The sequence below is a fragment of the Fusarium vanettenii genome, assembly GCF_000151355.1.
Source record: "Fusarium vanettenii 77-13-4 chromosome 1 genomic scaffold NECHAsca_1_chr1_3_0, whole genome shotgun sequence".
Lineage (NCBI taxonomy): Eukaryota > Fungi > Ascomycota > Sordariomycetes > Hypocreales > Nectriaceae > Fusarium > Fusarium vanettenii.
Window position 1 is genome coordinate 3,759,785 of NW_003315881.1, and position 21,551 is coordinate 3,781,335.

At 50.9% G+C, this 21,551-nt stretch overlaps 7 protein-coding genes across 7 annotated transcripts; 5 read left to right on the plus strand and 2 right to left on the minus strand.

The window, feature by feature from the left end:
* Positions 1-483: 483 nt before the first annotated feature.
* On the plus strand, positions 484-2,380 carry NECHADRAFT_90422 (uncharacterized protein; the record flags this gene model as incomplete). Its single annotated transcript, XM_003053813.1, has 3 exons — positions 484-1,727; positions 1,776-2,046; positions 2,102-2,380. The coding sequence occupies 3 exons, from the start codon at positions 484-486 to the stop codon at positions 2,378-2,380; spliced, it is 1,794 nt and encodes a 597-aa protein (XP_003053859.1).
* Positions 2,381-3,136: 756 nt separating this feature from the next.
* On the minus strand, positions 3,137-4,888 carry NECHADRAFT_75428 (uncharacterized protein; the record flags this gene model as incomplete). Its single annotated transcript, XM_003054524.1, has 1 exon — positions 3,137-4,888. The coding sequence occupies one exon, from the start codon at positions 4,886-4,888 to the stop codon at positions 3,137-3,139; it is 1,752 nt and encodes a 583-aa protein (XP_003054570.1).
* A 2,315-nt stretch (positions 4,889-7,203) lies between these two features.
* On the plus strand, positions 7,204-8,184 carry NECHADRAFT_75429 (uncharacterized protein; the record flags this gene model as incomplete). The annotated part of the gene is made up of 1 exon (XM_003053814.1): positions 7,204-8,184. One exon carries the CDS (start codon positions 7,204-7,206, stop codon positions 8,182-8,184), a length of 981 nt encoding a protein of 326 aa, XP_003053860.1.
* Positions 8,185-12,870: 4,686 nt separating this feature from the next.
* On the plus strand, positions 12,871-13,692 carry NECHADRAFT_75430 (uncharacterized protein; the record flags this gene model as incomplete). The annotated part of the gene is made up of 1 exon (XM_003053815.1): positions 12,871-13,692. The coding sequence occupies one exon, from the start codon at positions 12,871-12,873 to the stop codon at positions 13,690-13,692; it is 822 nt and encodes a 273-aa protein (XP_003053861.1).
* An 835-nt stretch (positions 13,693-14,527) lies between these two features.
* NECHADRAFT_75431 (uncharacterized protein) lies at positions 14,528-15,332 on the plus strand (the record flags this gene model as incomplete). The annotated part of the gene is made up of 2 exons (XM_003053816.1): positions 14,528-14,819; positions 14,980-15,332. 2 exons carry the CDS (start codon positions 14,528-14,530, stop codon positions 15,330-15,332), a joined length of 645 nt encoding a protein of 214 aa, XP_003053862.1.
* Positions 15,333-16,984: 1,652 nt separating this feature from the next.
* On the minus strand, positions 16,985-17,810 carry NECHADRAFT_73430 (40S ribosomal protein S21). Its single transcript, XM_003054525.1, has 2 exons — positions 17,713-17,810; positions 16,985-17,635 (listed from the first exon to the last, which is right to left on the minus strand). The coding sequence occupies exons 1-2, from the start codon at positions 17,742-17,744 to the stop codon at positions 17,404-17,406; spliced, it is 264 nt and encodes an 87-aa protein (XP_003054571.1). The 5' UTR covers positions 17,745-17,810; the 3' UTR covers positions 16,985-17,403.
* Positions 17,811-18,054: 244 nt separating this feature from the next.
* On the plus strand, positions 18,055-21,147 carry NECHADRAFT_98986 (uncharacterized protein). Its single transcript, XM_003053817.1, has one exon. The coding sequence runs from the start codon at positions 18,132-18,134 to the stop codon at positions 20,805-20,807; it is 2,676 nt and encodes an 891-aa protein (XP_003053863.1). The 5' UTR covers positions 18,055-18,131; the 3' UTR covers positions 20,808-21,147.
* Positions 21,148-21,551: the final 404 nt, after the last annotated feature.

Here is a 21,551-nt window from a genome sequence, read left to right on the forward strand (position 1 = left end):
AAAGCCTGAAGTGTTAATTCAATCTAGATTTCATACATAGAGAATTTTCTATCAACTGGAACACGGACGGGATGTCGGGCCTGTAATTACCAAATTTCTGAACCCTCAGGTCTTAAGCCACTAAAAACGCCCCGGGCCGGGCTGCGATCTCGACGCCCACTGGCTCCCGGGAGATCTCAGATCTCTGGCACAGTTTTGATCGCCAGGAACGAATGACGTACTCGACATCGGAGTTCCTATTAGAAGCCAGCGCAAGCCATGCCATCACCATGGCAGCCAAAAAAGAAATAGGGATTCGTGTAGATGAATTTCGTTTCTATTTCCTACATCAAACAAAGGACGATTTGATCTAGAGCAAACATTCACATGCTCTTTCTCAGGGCTTGTAAACGAGTGATCCCATCAAGACTCTCACCATCTTCATTCCGGTCGACTTTCCTACCATCACCAAGAAGTCCTTTCATTTCTTTGGCTTTCACAACAATGCCTCCGAAGCAATCCAAGCGCAAAGCTTCGGCGGCGCAAAACGGAAGTTCTGCAAAAAAGGCAAAGACTGCCAACGGCAACGGCAACAGCAACGGTTCCAGCTCCGATGGCCTGCGCCAGCCTCATTACAAGGCTCAGGAGGCCGAAGAAAACAACATCGTGATCCGAAAGTTTTACCCCTCTGAGATGAGCAATGCGCGCGCCCGTGCCTACAACAGCAATGACATTCCACGACCGATCGAGACACTTATCGGCGCCCTGGAGGACACGGCGAATGAGCGACACAGAGTCGATGTCAAGGATGCCGTCGTTCACTGGTTCAAGATGGACTTGCGCATTTCAGACAACAAGGCGCTGGCGCTCGCCAGTGACAAGGCAAAGCAGGCTGGCGTCCCTCTGATTGCCATGTTTATTGTCAGTCCCCAGGACTACGAGGCGCATTTGAGGGCACCCGTCCGAGTCGATTTCATGCTGCGAACCCTTGCTGTTCTCAAAGAAGATCTGGCTAAGCTAGACATTCCTCTCTACGTGGAGACAGTCGAAAAACGAAGAAATATCCCGGACCGTATCCTCGAGCTTATGGACGAATGGGGCGCAAGTCATATGTACGCCAACATGGAATATGAGGTCGATGAGCTTCGACGTGAAGCTGCCATGATCCGGGATTTTGCAGAAAACGGCAAGGCTTTCGAGGCAGTCCACGACACTTGTGTCGTTCCTCCAGGGAAGTTACAAACTGGTGCCGGGAAGCAGTACGCCGTCTACACGCCGTGGTATCGCGCATGGGTGGCCCATATCCACGAGAACCCCGACCTCCTTGAGCTATACGATCCACCAGAGAAGAACCCAGCAAGTGCACGCAAGACCTTCAAGAAGCTCTTTGATATCGATATCCCAGATGCCCCCAAGAACAAGCAACTGGACACCGAGGAAAAGAAGCGACTGCGTTCGCTTTGGCCATGTGGAGAGCACGAGGCGAAGAAGCGTCTGGATAAGTTTTGCGAGGAGATGATTGGCAACTACCACAAGAAGCGAAACATTCCTTCGGATTTGGGAACATCATGTTTGTCGGTTCACTTGGCTTCTGGAACGATCAGTGCCAGGACATGTGTGCGGACTGCTCGCGACAGGAACAAGACTAAGAAGCTCAACGCTGGCAGTGAGGGTATTCAGACTTGGATCAGTGAAGTTGCCTGGCGAGACTTTTACAAGCATGTTCTTGTAAACTGGCCATATGTTTGGTAAGTGATTCTGTCTCCCGGGTTAACTACCCAACTAACAATGACCAGCATGAACAAGCCTTTCAAGCCCGAGTACTCCAATATTTCTTGGTCCTACGACGAAGAACAGTTTGCTGCTTGGTGTGAAGGCAGAACAGGCTTCCCGATCGTCGACGCAGCCATGCGCCAGATGAAGCATCTAGGCTACATGCATAGTCGATGCCGCATGATTGTGGCATGTTTCCTTGCCAAGGATCTCTTGATCGACTGGCGGAAAGGAGAACGCTTCTTTATGGAAAGCTTGATTGATGGCGACTTTGCGAGCAACAATGGTGGCTGGGTATGAGGACCTAAACTTGGCTCTAGTAAAAGATACTGACTGGCTTTCAAAACAGGGATTCTCGGCGAGCGTTGGAGTAGATCCTCAACCATACTTTAGGATCTTCAACCCTCTGCTCCAGAGTGAAAAGTTTGACCCCGATGGTGACTACATCCGCAAATGGGTACCCGAGCTCAAGGATTGCAACAAAAAGGAGGTTCATGACCCCTACAACCGAGGTGCTGGTCCCAAGGCTAAGAAGAACGGATACCCCAAGGCGATTGTCGAGCATAAGGGTTGCCGAGAGCGGGCGTTGGAAGCATACAAGGAGGGGATTCACGTTGGAGACATGTAATGTTTTGATTCTCAAGTGTAACTGGATAGGTACTCAATGTTAGCCTCGATGATTAACTCTGTTTAATGGACCAACCACCATTGAAATGCGCTTCTTTCTATGCCTGATATCATATCTACAGACTTGGCATCGGGTCATGATGCTATGATGTGTTGACAATGTGTTCTTTATTATAGTTCCAGCCCGGCCCTTGATGGGAACTGGGCCAGAAGATCAATATTTACAGACTACTATATTGTCTTATAGTGGTCTCTGTCGTTTAAGGCTTTAGATTCGGCTAGCTGTCTATAGCTTGTCTTGGACATTTGGTGTGCGGCTCTAGTAGGGGAACATGGCACTGGATGAACAGCTACGCAATTATTAAAAGCAACATAGGTACTTTTTATTTCATTCTAGTCAAAGCAATTTGTGGCCTTTTTGTACTACCAAATCAATCCCAGCTTTAGCATCTGGGCTGAAATCTTGTTCCTTGTCTGTCCCAGGCGCCCCTTCTTGGGGATCAAGCTCAAATCTTCCCCTGATCATGGATCCCATGTTAAGCCCTTCTTCCTATCGTGGTAGGCCATTACTACCAAATACATGCTCACTCCATCTTTGCCCAGTCCAAAAGTATGCGCACTTCTCCATTTCCCATTAAATCGTGGCCATTTTTGAGTTCCAGTCCAAAACCTTTGTTTCCATTCCAAGCCCCCTTCGTCCTGAGAATCACAACTCGTCGTCATGACCATCCAGCAGCCTCTGGATGGCTCTGGAAAGCTATCTCCGCTGCCTCAAAGACCGAACTAACTGCAGTTTATCCTCAAGGGGCTTGACACGCTTCATAGCTCCATCGTTGAAGACGACTGGGTCGAGGTAGTTTGTAGCGATACCAACAAGGTACTGGGCCATTTCCAACCGAGGCCTCCCTGGGAGGGTGTTGGCCACTCTTAAACGGGTAGCAGAAGAGAGCCTCCCAACTTCATGCTGACTGTAGAGTGTATTAAGGGCCCTCATAACCGCTGTCTTCGTCTCTTCCGTCATGGGCTCATGTCTCTGGCTCTTGAGAGTCTTTGCAGTCTCTAGAAGATCTTCAAGAGAATCAGCGATTTGCTCGTATATTCGTGAGATGCACTGCACTACCTCCCCTGGCGAAATCTCCTGGCCCCCATTCAGGAGATTCTTCAAAGGAAGTAGAGACGTGTGTCCATCTCTCCAGAAACCACCACAATCCACGCGATGTCGCACTTCAGCAACCATCAGGGCGCACTTTCTCCTTATCCAATTCTGAAGGGCTTCGGAGTTGCCGCCTCTGGCGGCCTTTGAGTCTGCAACTGCCAAGAGCCCGGATTCCGTGAGACCGATAGTGCCGCTGGGCCCAACTTCAAAGTGCGTGGGATCGAAAAGACCTGCTATTGTAGCAACACCGAGAACTTCCTCGTGGGCATGGCCCATGAGCCTGCACGTGTCGTTGGCATCGAGCCCCTCTAAGTTCAGGTGGGTTTCGGCCGCGGTCTTCATCTTTTTGGGAGTTCCAGGGTGATAAAGGTCATCAGTTGCCCTTCGCTTCAATGTGGCGTGAAGCAACTGGGAGGGTTGCGCAGAGACTGGCGGACCATGAACTTCAACTGGCACACCTGGGACAATCCGGGCCTCAAAAGAATCAGGCTTGATGTCCACTGGACTCCAGCGGGTCACATCTGCCGAATCAACTTCAGCAAGGTCGATGGGGCTGCCAAATCGCACTTGTGGCCAGTTTGAGGTGAGCGAGCGGGTTGGCGAGAGATTTTGTGGATGAGAGCCATTGTCATTCATGGATATGGCATCCTGAGACACTGGCCCAGTAACCGTAGGCCCAAGTTGGGTTTTGGTGAGGTCATGGCAGCCATATCTCTTGCAAAGGAGGCCGTCTTTGCCAGGAAGATGCGTGGTCCAGCCAGGATGCATCTTTCCTGTCGGCGTTCCGAGTTTGGTGCCAATGTGGTAAGCGACCCTACCATGGCGGCGGTCAATGTGAGAAGAAATGCCGCGCCATCCCCGGGTGATGATATCTTCGCTGATGGGAGTGGTGACGCTGGCCATGGTAGCCAAGGACGTTCTGGGGAGGGTGTAGCCGAATCGGAAGAGTATCTCTTTCTCCCAATGTTTGGGAAACGCATACACCCTGTAGCAGGACTTCTTGCCATTCTCCTCAATGGGCGCAGGCATCAAAGGCAAGCCGATTGTCCAGATCGAACCCAGGCCCATGCGGTGATGAACTTCGCTGAGAGTGCACTCCAGGGGAAGAAACGGCCCACCAAGTGCAGAACCCTCTTGCATAGCAGGGGTCAGGAATGCGAAGGGGTCTTCAAAGTCCTTCAGAGAGCCAAATTCCGCTTCCCAGCTGCCTCCATACACCTTGTAACGATCTGAAGCCCACAGGTCGCGGGTATAGACGCTCGAAATGAAGTCGAATGGGTGGATGTAGGCACCAAGTCTGAAGAGCTCATGGAATTTGAGCCAAGTCGGGAAGTAGGCCAGAAAGACGCCCATTGCCAAATCAGGGACAAGGTGGCCCTGGAACAGGCGGGTGTTCGGACGAGCGGCTTCTCTTCGAAGATTCTTGCTGCTCTTGATCCAGAAGTACACAAGAGCTGCATGAATGAGTTGGATCCTTGAGATGAAGGTGGTCGGGTTGGCATCATGAAACTCGTTTGCCGCTTGCTAGACGGAATCATGGAGAGACTTGCCTGTCAGAGCAAAGGCCGGGAAGGTGAAGAATGACTCCTGCAAAGAGTTGGGACTGTCACCATTGGAGAAATCCGCTTGTGTATCACAGGACACGACTCGACTGGAACGGGGTTGGTGAAAATTGTGCTCTCGGAATGCAACGATCGAGTCTAAGGGATGGTCGCCCTTCTCACTCCAATCAAGGCCGTGTTGTACAAGTCTTTTCAAGGCGTCCTGCTCAGACTTTTGCTCCGCCGCGCTGTCGATGCTGGTCCCGGTGATACCCTTCCGGCTAGCCCATAGAGCCACCTTCGAGTCCTTCAGCCGCTTGGCCGTGAATAGTGTGCTAAGAGGGACAAAGCGAGAGGTAGGGTCCTGAAGAGCCCAACGTGAGATCAGAATCTGTTTCGAAAAAGAACGTATCGAGGTGTCGTTAGTTGTCCACTGCTCCAGGTGTGGGTCGATGCGGGCAACACAGGGGAAACCCTCTAGGGTGAAGCCCACCAAAGGCCGATGATGTTTTTGTTCCTCTGGGAGACTTGGGAGAGCTCTGGAACATCCGCGTTGGAGGAATGGGGCGACAACCATTCTCTCGGTCTCTTGGTAGGACGGGCATTGTGCACCAATGCAAACGTCAGCGACGTTGTGCGCCGCTGGTTCCTCCATAGCTGGAGTGGCAGATGAAGAATTTGCTTTCGGATCTTGAAAGACAAATGGCCAATACCCGTCAGTTCAAAGATAATTAGGATTACTGTGGCCAAAGCGGGAAGGAAATGTAAGCTTACCAGCTGAGGCGAGCGGTCGCGGAGGAGAGAGCAAAGAGGGAGAGAGGATGGATGCGAAAGGAGGAGTGGGGGTGGCTCTTTAGTGAACTTCGAGGATCAGACTGCTAAGGTCAGTCAGTTCAAAAGCCAGCAATGGTATTGAATGGTAGCGTGCCAGCTGAGTCGAAATGAGTGCTTGAGAGAGGAGCCTCAAACACAAAGTCAAGCTGACGACATTTTGAGTCTACAAGCGCAGGCTCTGGAGACTTGCGTGTGTTGTGTAAAAGAAAGAGTTGTAGATCGAAGACGAAGGGGGAAGGTCTTCTTATAGTGGTGAATACTGAGAGTTGAAACCAAGAGAGTTGGTGGAGCGTGATTCACAGCCTCTCCAACAAACACACTCGGCGCTCGGTTCCTCAATATTCGATCAAGGCCGCCAACGTGAGAGAAAACATGGAAGTCGGTCAACATTCCCGAGCGCGCTGAACGAATGGCACGTCTAGTCAGCGGGCGATTTCGTACCTCAATGGGTGGTGATGCCGTCACCGTGGCTTCCCCCTGAATGCCAAAGAGAATGAATAGATCTATAAGCGGTGGTGGTTCCTTTTCCTCTCCGGCCGACGTTACGCTGTGCATCGAGATGGGTAATCAATCGTAATTACTGCTAGCAGCGGGCATTGGCGGGCATAGGGGGGCGCCGCTGGGTGCTTTGCTTCACACTCCAGCACCACAGCTTCCGTCCTGACCATCTGACCCGTTTGGTTAAGAGACTAGCATCTCTTCTCTTATTCTTCTCGCCGCGTTGGGAAATGTGTAATGTACTTCTGGTTTGCAGGCAGGTGCTCATAATCTCAAGTACCACTCTCCTGGTTCAACGCGAAGCATCAAAGAAGAAGAAAAGTCGATCTCTTCCGGCAATCGAGCGTCAGTGAATCATAGTCAACTCTCCCCCCGCGGGTACGTAATTCCTTCTTCCCTCCGAGTCCCTCCTCTTTCTTTCTTCTCTTCTCATCTTCACGTCTTCTTCTTTTCCCCCTTCCCAGTTGAGCCTCATCTCAACCTTGAGGCTGCTTTCCTTCTTTTCTTCTCCCAACTCAGCTCAGCTCAACTCAAGTGGTATGCTGTCATGGCACCAGCTGCTGTTCTACCCTATAAACTGACAACCTTTAGTCACTCGATCTTCAAGGTCCAAGAGTCTCTCTTCTTCCTTTCACAAAGCACATCGACTTCGGTCAGCTTCACTGGTATGCACATCTGGCCTTCAGGGCGAATATATTTCCTCTTCTCCAACTGACTGACCGACTGACACGCTGCGGCCAGGGCCGGATGTACGCCGCTGAAGACGGCGTTGGCAGCAACCCCGCTGCTCCGAACATGCAGGCCGCCGCTGGATCTGGCTCTCTGCGGCCAGGCTCGGACTCCCCACTGACAGACCTCGACATGTCTCTCTTCGATGCCGACGACTCTGATCCATCTGCCAACACTTCCGCTCGCTCTCTTGCCAGAGCTCTCAATGAATGCTCCGAAGCTCCTGACAATGGAGAGGCCGGCGATGAGGAGTCTAACAACAACGACTCTAACGACGACGATGATGGCGCTGCTGAGCTCTGGACTTGCAATGATGCAATTGAGAGGCTTCACGTCGAATTCTGGCAACACCACCCCAGCTGTGAGCCTGAGGAAGCTCCCTACAGCGGCGACAATGTTTCTACCGGATCTGATCACCCTCAGTTCCACTTGTACGCGCGGATCCATGGCCTCATTAACGAATACTACGACGAGGTTGACCGCAACGGAGAGTCGAATATGATTGGAAGAACGAAGGATCAAGTTAAGAAGTCACTCGAAGCTTTCCACGCCAGCGGATATGGCGTAAACGGAAAGTATTGGGCCAAGCTTCTCCCTGATCAAGCTGAAGTGATGCTCCCCCGCTTCATTGATCCCTGCGGCGACATGGATGGAGTCATTGCTGGCTCCCTTGCAGCCATGGGCTGTGGATGGATGCTATCCATTAACAGCAAGGGACGCAGAAACGACTCTGTCACGGTCAGAGATGACGGCAATGCTGCTGCCAGCGTCGCTTCCCAGGATCCCTCTATTACGCAGAGGGTGGAAACTCTCGAAGGAAACTTTGTGCTCTTACGCGACCAGGCAGTTGCAAAAGTGAAGAAACTTGATGAAAAACTGGAGGAATTGGACGATTTGACCAGGAACCACCAGGCCGATCTCGAGGATCTCAAGTCGGTTGTGCGCAGCATCGCAAAGAAGCGCCCCTTTGAACCCTCCGATGCTGGAAGTCCGACCGCCAACTACACCAAGTTTTTCGGCGAGAAGAAGAAGAGCCGATTTGCCTAAGGAGATGTGGCATGGATGGATCCAGGTTTGGAGTTGGAGGCGCAAGAAACGTGGAGCTTTGGAAGATACCAGTGAACTTGGGGGCTTGCTTTCATACATGGACGGCCATTGCAGGGCGTAAGGTAAAGTGGTTTGAAACGGATAAAATACCCACGAAGATGGCTAAGAAAGATCTCAGTGACGGCGATACGGGAAATAAAATATGGGAACCGAGAACTAGTAATGGATGCAGCTCTCAACAGAAATTTACCCAGGACTGAAACAAGGCTTTTGATCCATCTCTCATTGACTTCTGCATGTTTCAATTGTGTATGCCATCATGCCTACAGTCAGAGTGGTTGCAAGAAAATTGACAATGGAAGGTTACTCTTAAGATATCTAATCAGACACCACTAAGGAGGCCGCATCCGCGCCCAATAAATGCAAGCAAAACGCTGCTTCCCAAGTCGGCGGTAACGGTTCATCCCCCACCAGTGCTTCCTCTCCTTCTTCAGCCATGACTGGCTTGTTTGATCCCGGCAAAATTATCTGGGTGCTGAGGAGCTCACCAGAGTCTGAAGATGCTGACGGCAATGACAAGTTGCATGGTACCTCTGCGAGTACCCTCCTCTGGCTCTTTAAATTATAACGTGAGCTTCTTGAGAAGCTCAAAAGTCCAACATCACCCCCTGTCATTGTTGCGCGAGCTCAATGGCCTCGTCCTCGTGTTCAAGCCCCCTATCTCCGCTCTGAGTATGGCAAGCCATCGCCTTGTCTAAGCAGGGAACTTATGGTCAGTCTATGTTGTCACGCCGTCGTTGCCGCCAACCCAGGGCCCCTCATCCGCAGCGTCGTTAAGGAGTTTAGTCTACATGTTCCGAGCGACTCTTTGCAATTGAAACCAGGGACATGGCAAGTGATTAGTTTTAAATAGATGGAGGATCGTGATGCCACCAACGGGCGAGGGCCTTGCGATATCATGATGGATATGCGGGCGAATAGGGGCATAAGGGGCCTTGTTCGAGTTGGTGGTGATGGTAGCAGCAGCGGCAGGGCCAGCACCACCGTCTTCGTCGGCAGTGGCATAATGCGCCAATTCCTTTCAAATGGACTTATTATGCACTCAGTAGTTAGTTGTGAGCTCTTCAAGAGATTCTGCAGTGGTAATGATGAAGTTGCCACGGTGTTATCGGTCATCACAGCACCGGGATATGTGAGGAAATAAAGATAGAGGCTAAAAGAACTTCGGAATTGTCACTGAATGGAACATTCTTGCGCTTGTTACAAGTACATTAACTATATCAATAAGGACACTGCCAATGTCAGGTTTGCCGTCAGACACATCTTCCGCACATGCACGCGGCTAATCACTACACCCGCAGCGCCTTCGACTTGCCTCCTGGACCACTCTGGGCTTTACGTCCGTCGCCGGATTCTTGTCTCTAGATGGTCATCAATAACGCACTGCCCCTGAATGACTAGACTTACGGCTTTGTTACCTCCCTGTCTCGTTGTGAACTACATACGGATAGTACGCAGCTTCTACCGGCTGACATCACAACCCCCCTGAGTTCCTTGCGTTTCACATACCAAACGCCCTTTTAGCAAAGTTATAAATATCTGTCGGAAGGGGCTAGATCCTACAATTCCCGACAAAAATGAAGCATTTTAACGGCAGCGGATCGGGGGCAACTTGATTTTTGAATATGCATTTATCTTTACCTCCAGGCACAAGTTTATACAGACGCAGTAGAGAGTGTAGGGGATGTTTACATAAATTACTAGTAAAGCCCTCGTGAAGTCTTCATGAGTCATGGAAATAATTACTTAACATTTTGACTTGCCTTAGACTATTCTCTAGTAATTTAAGGCTATGGATATGTTAAACATAGACAAAAATTCCCATAAGAACTCTCAAAGTCTAAGCCTCTACCTAGTCACCCTAAGTGGTATGCGAAGTGGCCGAGTTGCTCGTAATTGCCAGTCGTGACCGACAACATCGTACCTGCCGAAACCAGAACTTTCCTACCTCAACAACCTGTGACCTGACCTCAACAAAAAGTCCGGCCAATTTTCATCATCTGTCACCTTTCATCATCACACACGACCAACATCACGACTGGTTTCAATCGTCATCCTGATGCGCTGAATATCTGCTCCCATGCCCCTCACCCCTAAGAGCTCATCAAGATCGTGACGGATCGGAACCGGAACTCGGCCAATTCCTGAAAGCCGCCCGCAACCGCTTCCCTGAGTGCCAATGGATTTGGCCACTTCTTCCCCTTTTCAGAAAGTCCTGCGGCAAAGGTGTTGTTTTGCTTCGGTTGCAGTGTGCGTTTGGAGAAAAGTGCTTGGTGGACAACGGGCAGAGCCCGACATTTACAGGAGAGTTTGTGACGGGGTTTGGTAAATGTAATCGAAATCCCTAGAATGAAGCCATCCTTCTAACCCAGATTACAGATTTCAACTCCCAGGGCATAGCCATACTCAGCCTCGATATCCGAAAACAGTGCCGCAGAAACCACTAAGACACGCGATGCCGACCAATTACTGGCGGCCAGGACCAATCTGTTCTTGCTCTTGCTACTATGGTGGAGCTACTGATCGCCAGAAACGTGTTCGGCATCAAAGTCAAGAGTGCCTTGGCAATCGGCATGTCGGTGGGGAGCCGAACGGGGTGCATTGATCTCATTCAAGATTGTCACGGCTTTTTACTGGGAGATATACACCAGGTTCCATGGCACCCAGCACGCCTGACCAACCTGGCTCCCCGGGTGATCCCACTTCTACAGGTAAATGTTGCCCAACTCATCTACTGTGGCCATCGACTAGGATTTGGCTTACAACCCGGATTCAGATTCCAACTATCTCGACCATCTTGTCATTTATTGCCAATCATCGAAACTGTCTTCTGTTCGATCTGCATCTGCTGGTGCACTTGTCTTTGAAGACACGTCTTCGATACTCACTTCTTGGTGAGACTTGGCCTCAAAGACATCAGTCCATACGACTCTGTTTCAGATCAAGTTTTCTCAAATCGCCGGAGTCTATCGCTCACGGGTTGTAAATGAGCTTGTTAATAGGCGTACCGCTGTCACCTTCCACTCCAACAATACGCTTCTTAGCAAGTTCATTTACAACCTGTGAGCTTGGCCCTTTGACAGATGCTCCTCCCAGCCCAGTGAATATTGCCACACACCTGAGCGAGGCGATGTCAAAGATCCCATCTGACCTTGCCTTGCCTGTCTTCCGTTCTCATCACCTCTAAAAGATCACCGTCTTCGTGGATTCTCTGGTCAACCTGGTCTCACCGAACATCCGAGACTGGCTCCAGTAGCAAATGGCAACTGCGACCGAACTCTTCGATGTATTCTGGCCACAGCCGAAGATGAAGTACACTCCAGAGCAACGACAGAAGCGAAGATCCAGACGCGAACAGATGAAAAGGTTTCCACGCTGGCCAAAAGGCACAACGTTAAAGAACGTGCGCGACTCAAGAGCATTTCCCCGGAAAAACGAGCGAGGCACAACGCTAAGCAGCGTGAACTGAAGCGGCAATGGCTCAGCAGGATGTCTCCAGAAGAGCGACGCAGGTTCAAGGTCATGAAACAAGACGGAAAGCTAAAACGACTGGAAAAGATGTCACCCGAAGAACGAGAGAAGTATAACGCGAAGCAGAGGGAATATATGCGATGGAAGCTCCAAAAGAAGCTCCAAAACATGTCTCCGGAGGAGCGAAAGAGATATAATGCCAAGCAACAAGAACAAAGACGAACCCGGTTCAAAAATATGTCCCCGGAAGAGTATGAAAAACAAAAGGCCAAGAAGCGAGAAGCCAGCCACAAGATGACGGCCGCTCGGCGAACGACGCGGAATGCTAAGGCAAGAGAGCGGCTCCAGAACCAGTCACCAGAGAGCGAGAGAAGCGCCTCGCAAAGGGACGTAAGAAAGCTGCAGAGATACGCAAGAATCAGACAGAAGAGCAACGAAAAGAACGGAGTGCGGAAGAGAGGGAGCGGCTTCACAAGCAGTCAGCAGGAGCAGGAGCAGCGCAACGCTAAGCAACGAGAGAGGGCCCGAAGCTTGACACCAGAGAAGGGGGCGTGGCGCAGAGGGAGACAGAATGGTGATAGATAGCCACGAGTTCAAGTACTGCTCTCCTAATTCAAGGTGAAGCATCAAAGACAAACCAAGATAATCTCTGATCTGCCGTCAGTGAATCACAGCCAGCCTCACCGCTCGGGTATATAAACCCCTTCTCCCTCCCGAGTTCATCTTCTTTCTTTCTTCCCTTCTCATCATCACTTCCTCTTTTTCTTCTTCTTCTTCTTCTTCTTACCCCCCGCCCCAGCTGAGCCGCATCCCAGCCTTGAGACTCTTTTTCTTGTTTCGATCTTCCAACATACCAGCTCAGCTCAATCCAACGCGGATTAGATCAACTCGGCTCATATCAACTCAGTTCACATCAACTGGTATGTTATCACGACCTCGACGCCTATTCCTCCCTCTGAGCTGACTGGCCTTAGGTACAGGATCTTGAAAGTCAAAAAAGACCTCTCTCCTTTCTTTCATTCCCCAACACAGCAGATTCCCGCTGCTTGAGTGGTATGCTCCCATTTTGGGCCCAATGGCCCAGCACTCTTTCTTTACTCTTACTGACTCGCTAAGAATAGCCCGCGCCGTCAGAACCTTTACGCTGCTTTAGAAATGGATTTCACACTGGCCGACTCCGACACCACTCTCCTCGATTTTGACGAGTTTGACACACCTGTCAGTACTCCCGCAAGAGCTCAGCCTGTGGATCTCGACTTCGGTCTTGAAGTTGCCGTCGAGACCTCCGGTAATGGGGGTTCAGGGGGCGGAGGATCCGGCAACTCCGTGTTCACCGACATGTCTGACGAAGAAAATAGCGATGACGATGACGACTCTCACGCACCTGTCCATTATTCCGCGAACTTCGTTGCCGTAGATCCCAGCGAGGATCTCGAACCGGCCATGGAGCTTGCTGTGGATGCTTCCGGCAATGGGGGTGGTGGTGGAGGATCTGGCAATGTCGTGTGTGCCGACATGTTCGATGACGATTCTGGCGATGACGACGATGGTTCTATCAACCTCTGGACTCGTGAGGATGCAATCAGAGCCCTCCAGGTGGAATTCTGGATGTACCACCCCGACCGCAAGCCTGGAGAATGCGCCCATAATTGCGAAAACATATCCGTTGGGCCCAACCATCCCCAGTACGACTTATACGTGCAGATTCTGGCCCTCATCAACCTTTACTACGACGAACTCGACCGCCAGGGGGGGTCATGCCTGGTTGACGATATAAAGCGTCAAGTCAAATTCGCATGGGACATTTTCAGGGCGAACGCTTCCCTCGGAACCAGCGATTACTGGACCGGGCTCCTCCCTAGTCGAGCTAGAATAATGCTCACCCGCTTCGTCGTTTCCTACGACGATATTGATGGATCCATCGCAGCCATGCTTGGAGAGATGGGCCACATCCGGATGCTACACCTTGACCCTTAGGTGCCCAGAAATAACGGCGAGAGGGTAGAATAAGCATGGAGTTCCGGGAGATACCAGTGGAAATTGACTTGGGCATTTGATGGTTATTGCAGGTTGCGAGGCAAGGTTGGGTTGAAAATGACAGAGTGTTTGCGAAGGCGAGAGGTTTTGGACTGGAGCCAAAAAGGGCCCATTGATGAAGCTTTCGACTAAACATTTGCTCAAAACAGAAATGAGACTTTTGGTACCTCCTTTGTTCTACCCCTTGTTCCGCGTGTTTTCGTTACTGGTATCTGTGAAGCCCTCCCAGTTCTTTTACGTCACGTTGAAGCGAAGGGCAACTAATAACATATTATCGTAGAACTCAGCAAGAGAGAGGTCGGCAAGAGTGGAAACACTGGACATCTCAGAGATGCGTGAGAAGCTCAGAAACGGAGAAGCTCGGGAGCATGAGCTTCAAACTCGCAACAAAACTCTACAACAGGAGGTAAAGAGACTCAAAGTCCAACTTGAAGCTTTCAGATCCAAGGATGAGGAAACCCGCAACATGGAGCAGGAGGGCGACTCTCTCAAGAAACAGCTGGAAGAGTTGGACAACGCAGTTGAGCCCAACTTGGAGGCCCGATTCTACAAGTGTTAGTATGAAATCGCCAACGGCCAGGTGCAGAACCAAGACGAGATGCCCAATAAGCTGAGAGCGGCTCGAAAAGACATCGACGGCCTCAACGCCCACATTGAAACACTCAACGAGGAGCATGGCGAATGAGGCTTCGAGCCTCTTGAACCCTCCCATGTCACATTGAAGCGAAAGGCAGTGGAGTGTTTGTATCACAATGGGGCTGCGGATGTCAAAAAGATGAGGCTTGCAGAGGATACGCACCTGGACTTAGAAGAACTCCGCCCTACTGAGGCATGCGAGCTCATTGGCAACGTCAACAACGAAGTTCTCCGCGTTGCTGCAAGGGCAGGTCTCCTCAACTTTCAACACTTCAACACCGGACCCAACGGCACTCTTGGCCTCGCCCAATTTGGGCTCAAGAAAGCGGCAACCTCGGAGGGTTTCAGATCCTACCTGGAAGCCGTTGAGCACGGAGAAAAGAAGAGTGCTGAGTTAACCGCCAAGGCGAGAGATCTCATGTCCAAGAGTGGTTTCTGGCTGCAAGGGCATCGACCTCTACTCCCATTGAAGGATCTTCTCAACGGCCAAGAGGCAATCCCAAGCAAACCTCGTGCAGTGCATCTAGGAGATGCGCAAGCAAACTGCGGGTTCCCTCGTGGAACTGCTGAATGCTGCTAAGATGCTCAAAGAGAGTGGCTGGACAGAAATGACAACAGAAATGATAACAAGCACCCGCAAGCCGCTTCTTGCTCTTTACAGCAAGTACGAGAACGGAAAGCTGTCTTCCTCGACCAACTTCATGCTGGCCAATGACCTACCAGGAAGACCTCGCCTGGCCATGGCCCGGGGTCTCTTCAAGATCGCCTTCAACTACTTTGACCTATTCGATCTCAGTAAGGAGATTGTGGAGAACTCGAAGCTCCCAGCTAAGTATGCGAGCCCTTCAGCAGCAGAGGAGGAATTGATTCGGTCTCTGGCAGCACACAAGGAAGTTTCCAGTGAGATCGACACGCTCTTAGCAGCTATAGACGAGGAGTATTGATCATTCGGAGATCGTAGAAATCATCACGACTTGGTATGGGTAAAGATGGGGGATGAGTGATAATATGGGCGGTGAAGACACGAGAGGTTCAGACCTAAAGCCAAAAATAGACCCAAATTAGGGATCGTTGATAGGTAGACCTGGTCTTATAATGGAATAAAAACATAGCAGCACAGAATTATCATCCATTTCATCCAGTAAGCCACGATATAGCAATGTTTTCTCCATCACCACTGCAGACTGCAGAGACCGTTCAAGCCAACTTGGAGAAATCCAACGAACCTCAGCACCCTCCATCTCAAACAGTGTGATAATCTGCATTGCCGCATAACAATTCCCTTACATCTTGCCAAACTTTACGGTCTATGCTTAATTCTTCCGCAATTGCTCCAGGCATTGTTGGAGCTCATCCTCTCCAGTGACACTCATCAAATCAACTGTTGTTAATATTGCAGCACAACCGGGAAAGTCTAGCATAGTGACGCTGGGTCCGGCAACGGGAGTAATGAGGTGATGCAGGAATAGGACACAGCATCTCATCTCTTTGATACTCCTTTCGAAAATGGAACCAGACATCCAATGTCAAGCGTGCCAAGATCTGAGTGGCTCAAATTAGCAAATGCAGTCTGGCTGAGAACTGGGAAAGCTCGCGCCTGTAATAGCCGCGACAAATACATATATGGCACATGAAGGCCAATTATCGGTGACATTGAGATAATGAACAAATTAACCGCCGTTTGGAGGGCACATCTCATGATCGACAATGCAACGTTCAAGTATTTCCTCGGAGCAAACAGCATGCTAGAGCACTCTAACATACAATCAATTTGTCAAGACCCTCCCCAAATACCGATAAAAGTCGAGTTAGGGACGAGACGGCAGGGTCCGGGGCCGCAAGCTGCTGGTACTTTTAAAACTACGTGCTATTAGCAACGTAGCTCTATTCAATGACCCAGGGGTATATAAACCTCCGGTTAAACGCTGTTCAACTACATCTGTAGCAGGGAGGCTTACTGACATCGTCCAAGTCGTAGGGAGACGTAAGCACAGCTTGTGTTGCCGAGGAACAGGGGCAGACATTCTACCCTAAAGGGAAGAGGTAAGTCAAGGAAGAGCTAAAGTGAGGCTAGGAAGCGGAAGTTCATAGTTGCGGCAACAGGAAAAGCGATGGAAGGTACGAATTGCGTGTGGTACCGGCCTACCTACCCAGGTACGCATGAGGGGGAAACGAAGAGGACAAAGGCATGGCCTAATACTCCTCGAAAGACAGTCAACAAAATCATCAAAGAGTGAGTGATATAGTAAATAAAGTACATCATTCATAAGTCTGTTATTATGTTAGGTGAAGCACAGTGTCAAAGCACTGGGCGCCACGAGTATTACATCTGCCAGTGCTTTGAGATGTGCCAATGGGGCTGACAAGCATCCATTGAACTTCTCTGCAATCAAGTGGAAACGACCGCATGGATTGATTGCAGATGTACGATCAAAAAGATCAGTCTCCGCAGCGAAGACGGTTGTCCTTAAAGTCAATACAGAACATAGCATCAAACATTGGGTCGCGCAAGCAGAGTGGCGGTTCTGGAAGCCCGAGCCAAGGCAACTCAGGCCGACATCGATCACATCAATGGACAAAATGCGAGGATTATCACAAGAAACTCAATAACGCATGTTAGACCCGTATCTGTACCATAGCAAACAACTTGAACGCCACGGCTTTTTCAGAGCCTGTTCAATCTGCGGCACGGAGGCTATCGAGGTAGCCCCAGAATCCCCGGAGTGAGGTGACCCGTGAGGTCGATCCGAGGAGACTTCGCCAGCCGGGGGGAGGAGGTTGGGTGCACGATCACCACTTTGTCACATCGTCGAGCATAGAGTCGGGATATCGTAGTGTTGTCTCAAAATCGAGCCGAACGCCTCGAATTGGATTTGCTAGATGCAGCCAACCCTAGTTTCTTTCACCCATGCCTTCTTTGCCCGAACCATAACCCTGAGGCCAATTCATGTCAGAATCCCATTCCGAGGATGCCCAGGACAAGATTGCCAAGTACCTTTTCCGAGTTTTGTTGCTTTATCGCTGAGCGCTCCAGACGTTCTTGAGGAGGCCGTCACGCTGGGCCAATCGGTTGAGGGAGTCGTCGCTCTCGCCCATCGCTCGGACGAAACCGCAGAGGGCGTAGGAGTGGTTCTCGCCCTGGACGGCACGGCCGTTCTCGTCGACCTTGGCAATAGAGATCTGGACGGAACCGTGGTCCTTGGCCTTGATGATGCGGTTGGTGGCGCTGCACTTGCGGGGGACGTAACTGGTGATGCGACATCAGTATGGGATTGTTCGCCGATGCGGCCGTCCGTGGACGGCCGTCTTGAGTTGGGATCTTACAGGTCCACGATCTCGCCACGGTCGTTCTCCATTTTTGCGGTTTGAGGAGGGGTTGTTCGGGGTGGTTTGGGTGGTTGTTTCGGCGTGGGATGAGGTCGTCGCAAACACTTAGTGAAAAAAGCTCCCGTCAATTTTTGGCGTGGTTGCCAAATTTCCCCTCGCCTCGTGGGGCATGAGCCCTTGCTGTGGGTCATGTGATGCGACACGTGATAGCGCGACCGGCTCGCGAGGCTCACCCCTGCCACCCCAGTCTGCCTTGATGGCGAACCATTTGACGATACAAGGCAGACAAGGTGGCATTTTGAGGCGATGATTCTGCCTTTCCCGCCTTTTTGCCTGACCTGAACTTGGGCACCATTTTGCTGCGCACAAAGGGCCTGAGATGCGCTTTGCGCACTCAGATTGCTGCCCTGACTGTCATGGCATCCCCTGACGCCTTTCAATCGTCGCCACTTCGAGAAACAAGACGCGAACGAGTCCAGATCGAATCCTCGTCCCCCGCCCTCCCGCCACTCCAAGATCTGCTCTCGCAGAAGCCAAGCCGTCCCCCGATCCGAAGTGGCAGCAAAGCCATCCCCATCCCAGACCATGCTCCATCAAGTTTCATCTCGGCCCGTCATCTTTTGACATCGACGGAAGCAACTCATGATGTAGTTTCTACGTCTTCGACCACAGCGAACCGAGCGTCTGCAGAGCCCAGCGGGGCAGGTTTCATTCCAAACGATACTCATGCTTCTGTGCCACCACAGGATGACGATATTGTAATTGTGCAAATCTCCGGAAAGTCATCCAGAAAGCCGCGAAAGCCAAGAGCTCCGAAGACAACTACAAAAAAGAAAGAGGAGCCAACACAAAATGCCGCGGATGCTGAATCTCAAAATGGTGGGAAGGGCAAAAAGGCCTCAAAGGCCAACAAGAAGGGGGATGAAGGCGTGGCGGCAACAAAGCCCAAGGCAACAAAGCCTAGGAAGAAACAGACGGGTACTATGAGTAACCACTTCCCACCGGTTGCTGAGCCCGATCTGCCTGCAAAATCAAAGAAGGATGGCGTCCATGAGCCTCTCCATCTTGAGCAGGCACCCGCCCGAAGACTAGATTGGACACCGCCAGCTCAAAAGACTGTCATAAACATCGATTCGGATTCATCCGCGTTCAAACAACTTGCCTCTTCGGAGACTGGCCAGCCAATGCCAGCTTTCAAGAATCTCGTTGGGGGCTATGCTTGTCTTGAAACAGCACCCCAAGTACTAACGTTTGCATCAGATGAAGACTCGAGTTTCCTGAAAAAGAGGAAACTCATCGAGCTTGTAAACACGAAAGAGACCAACCCATCAGCCGCTATTCCTGAAAAGTCACCCAAGAAAAAGGCACCGAAGAAGAAGGCTCGAACAATCACAGAGCTTGCTACGGCTGCATACAAAGTGCCTACCCAGCCAGATCCTGATCCACCAACCGCCTCCATATTAGAGCATTTTCAGGCCGCCGGCAATGCCAGCACGTCAACTACTGAACAAACAAAGAAGCCCAAGGGTAAAGCAAATCCACGCAAGAGAGTCTCGAAGGTTTCAAAGAAGAAAGCGGCGCCGCCAAAACCTGTCTTACTGTCTCCAGGCGCGGCTCTCGCCCAGGTCGCAAACCAGGATTTCGTCTTCGGTACCTCCAGCCAATTAGCGAGAGAAGAGTCGCCAACTGTCCTAAGGGACCTTCAGTCCGCTTTAATGCAGTCAAACCAAGTCGATGATATAGATTTCGCTACACCCATCAACAGCGACGCTATTGATCCGCCTGAACAACGAACCAGCCTCTGGGACGCAGCCGCTCGAGACACCGAGGGTGATCTGTTTGATGTCGAGGTGATTAATCTCACAGAAGACTCACCACACTTGCTAGAAGAGACGCATGATGCAAACCCATTTGGGTATTTCAGAGGTGACAATCGGACCAGCGCTCCGGACAGTGTGGCTGAGAATCCTACCTCTGATGATCATGTTTCCTTCGCCAACTTATCGGACCTTATGCCTTCACCTACCAGAAATCCCAGACAAGAGGATGACGAAGGATCACCATTCTTTTCCGACAGTGATCTTTCTGCTAGCATTGAAATGCAGCGGCCCGCCCCTGCGCAGACACAACCCCGTCAAGAGACCCTTGCTCCAGCAGCAAATCATCTTGACGAAGAAGCAGATGTTCGCGAACAGCCGCCTCGTCCCAATTTTGAAGGTTACACAGATGTTCAGCTTGCTAAAGAAATCAAGACCTTTGGCTTCAAGCCCATCAAAAGAAGAAGTGCCATGATTGCCCTTCTCGACCAATGTTGGCAGAGCAAGATACGTATAGGTCAGGCAGGTGTCCACACAAGCACCAAGGGAACCTCTTCAGCCCCAAAGTCGACAAAGACTGGAAGCTCTGTTTCTGTCGGAACCGATGTTAAGAAGCCCCGAGGCCGGCCACGGAAAAACAGTCCCAGTGCTTCGGAGCCCCAGGAACCACCCCCTTCCGCTCAACCGCCAGAAACTCCCAAGAGACTTCGTGGTCGACCAAGGAAGAACAGTCTCGCTTCATCAGTAGGGACGGCCTCCCCGACGAAAGCAAAAACTGCTCCAGCACCCAAGAAGCCAGCCGCAGCCCCTAAATCCCCAAAACGCAAGAAAAGAGCTGCCAATCCTGTGATTGAGATTCCTGACTCCAATTCAGACTTTGGAAGTGATCTCGATTCATCGCCAGGCTCTTCCGTGGACGAAATGTTCTCGCCGCCCCAACTGGACTTGTCCCTTTCAACTGGTGACGATACTGAGCTCTCCCTCACGGCAACTCAAAGTGACCAAGAAGTCGTCTTGTTCGAGTACATCGCCAAAGCTATCCGGTCTGCCCCTCGCGCTACTGATCCGATGGAACCCTCATGGCATGAGAAAATCCTACTTTACGATCCAATCGTCCTCGAGGACCTCGCAGCATGGCTCAATACCGGCGAGCTCAGTCGCGTGGGTTACGACGAAGAGGTCAACCCTAACGACGTCAAGAAATGGTGCGAGTCTCAAAGCATATGCTGTTTATGGCGAGTAAATCTACGTGGCAAAGAACGGAAGAGGTTTTAATCATACATTGGCGAGCGCGGCGTTTGACGGAGTCGTTTCCATCACAGCATTCCTGGACTACATCGGCGTTATCACGAGCATTGGTCTACATTTCGGCTTCGACATATTTGGAGCCTTCTATACTAGCATGACAATCAACATGCTCAATGATTCATTTTCATCTTACACACAATTACCTCCACCTATACCCCAAAGGCCCATCATCGACGTGGTCAATCCCAATACCTTGTTCAGTCCTTTCTTGGAGCTTGGTGAAACACTCGCGGGCTTGATCAAGTCTGAAGTTCATTGTTTACGTTGTTGACATTGATAGGAAATGTGAGAGTAACAACCTAGTTGACAAAAAAGCATCATTCCACCCATATACGTTCTGGTTCCTATGTGCGCCTGCGCGGGTATCACGTCCATTCTCTCGTCACCTAATGTGTCCAATTTCAGGTCTTCTTGTTCGCGGCTGCTGCTTGTGCACCACCGTCAGCAATAAGGATAGGAAGCTCGTTAGGCTCTTTCAACCACTTGTCCATGGCCGCAGAGCTTTTCATGTTAGAGTCTACAGCCACAGGAGACAGTGCTGGAACACCTACCTAGAGGCAGTGGCCGTCGGGGGCATGATTTGAGTAAGTCTTCAGTTCTCAGTCTTGATATGAGGGGTTGATGTTTGCAGAGTCCTTGCCAGAGGAAATAGGCAGGATCATCGAGGTTGTGGTGTAGATTGAGATGCTTCTTGATCTTGGTCGAAGGCGT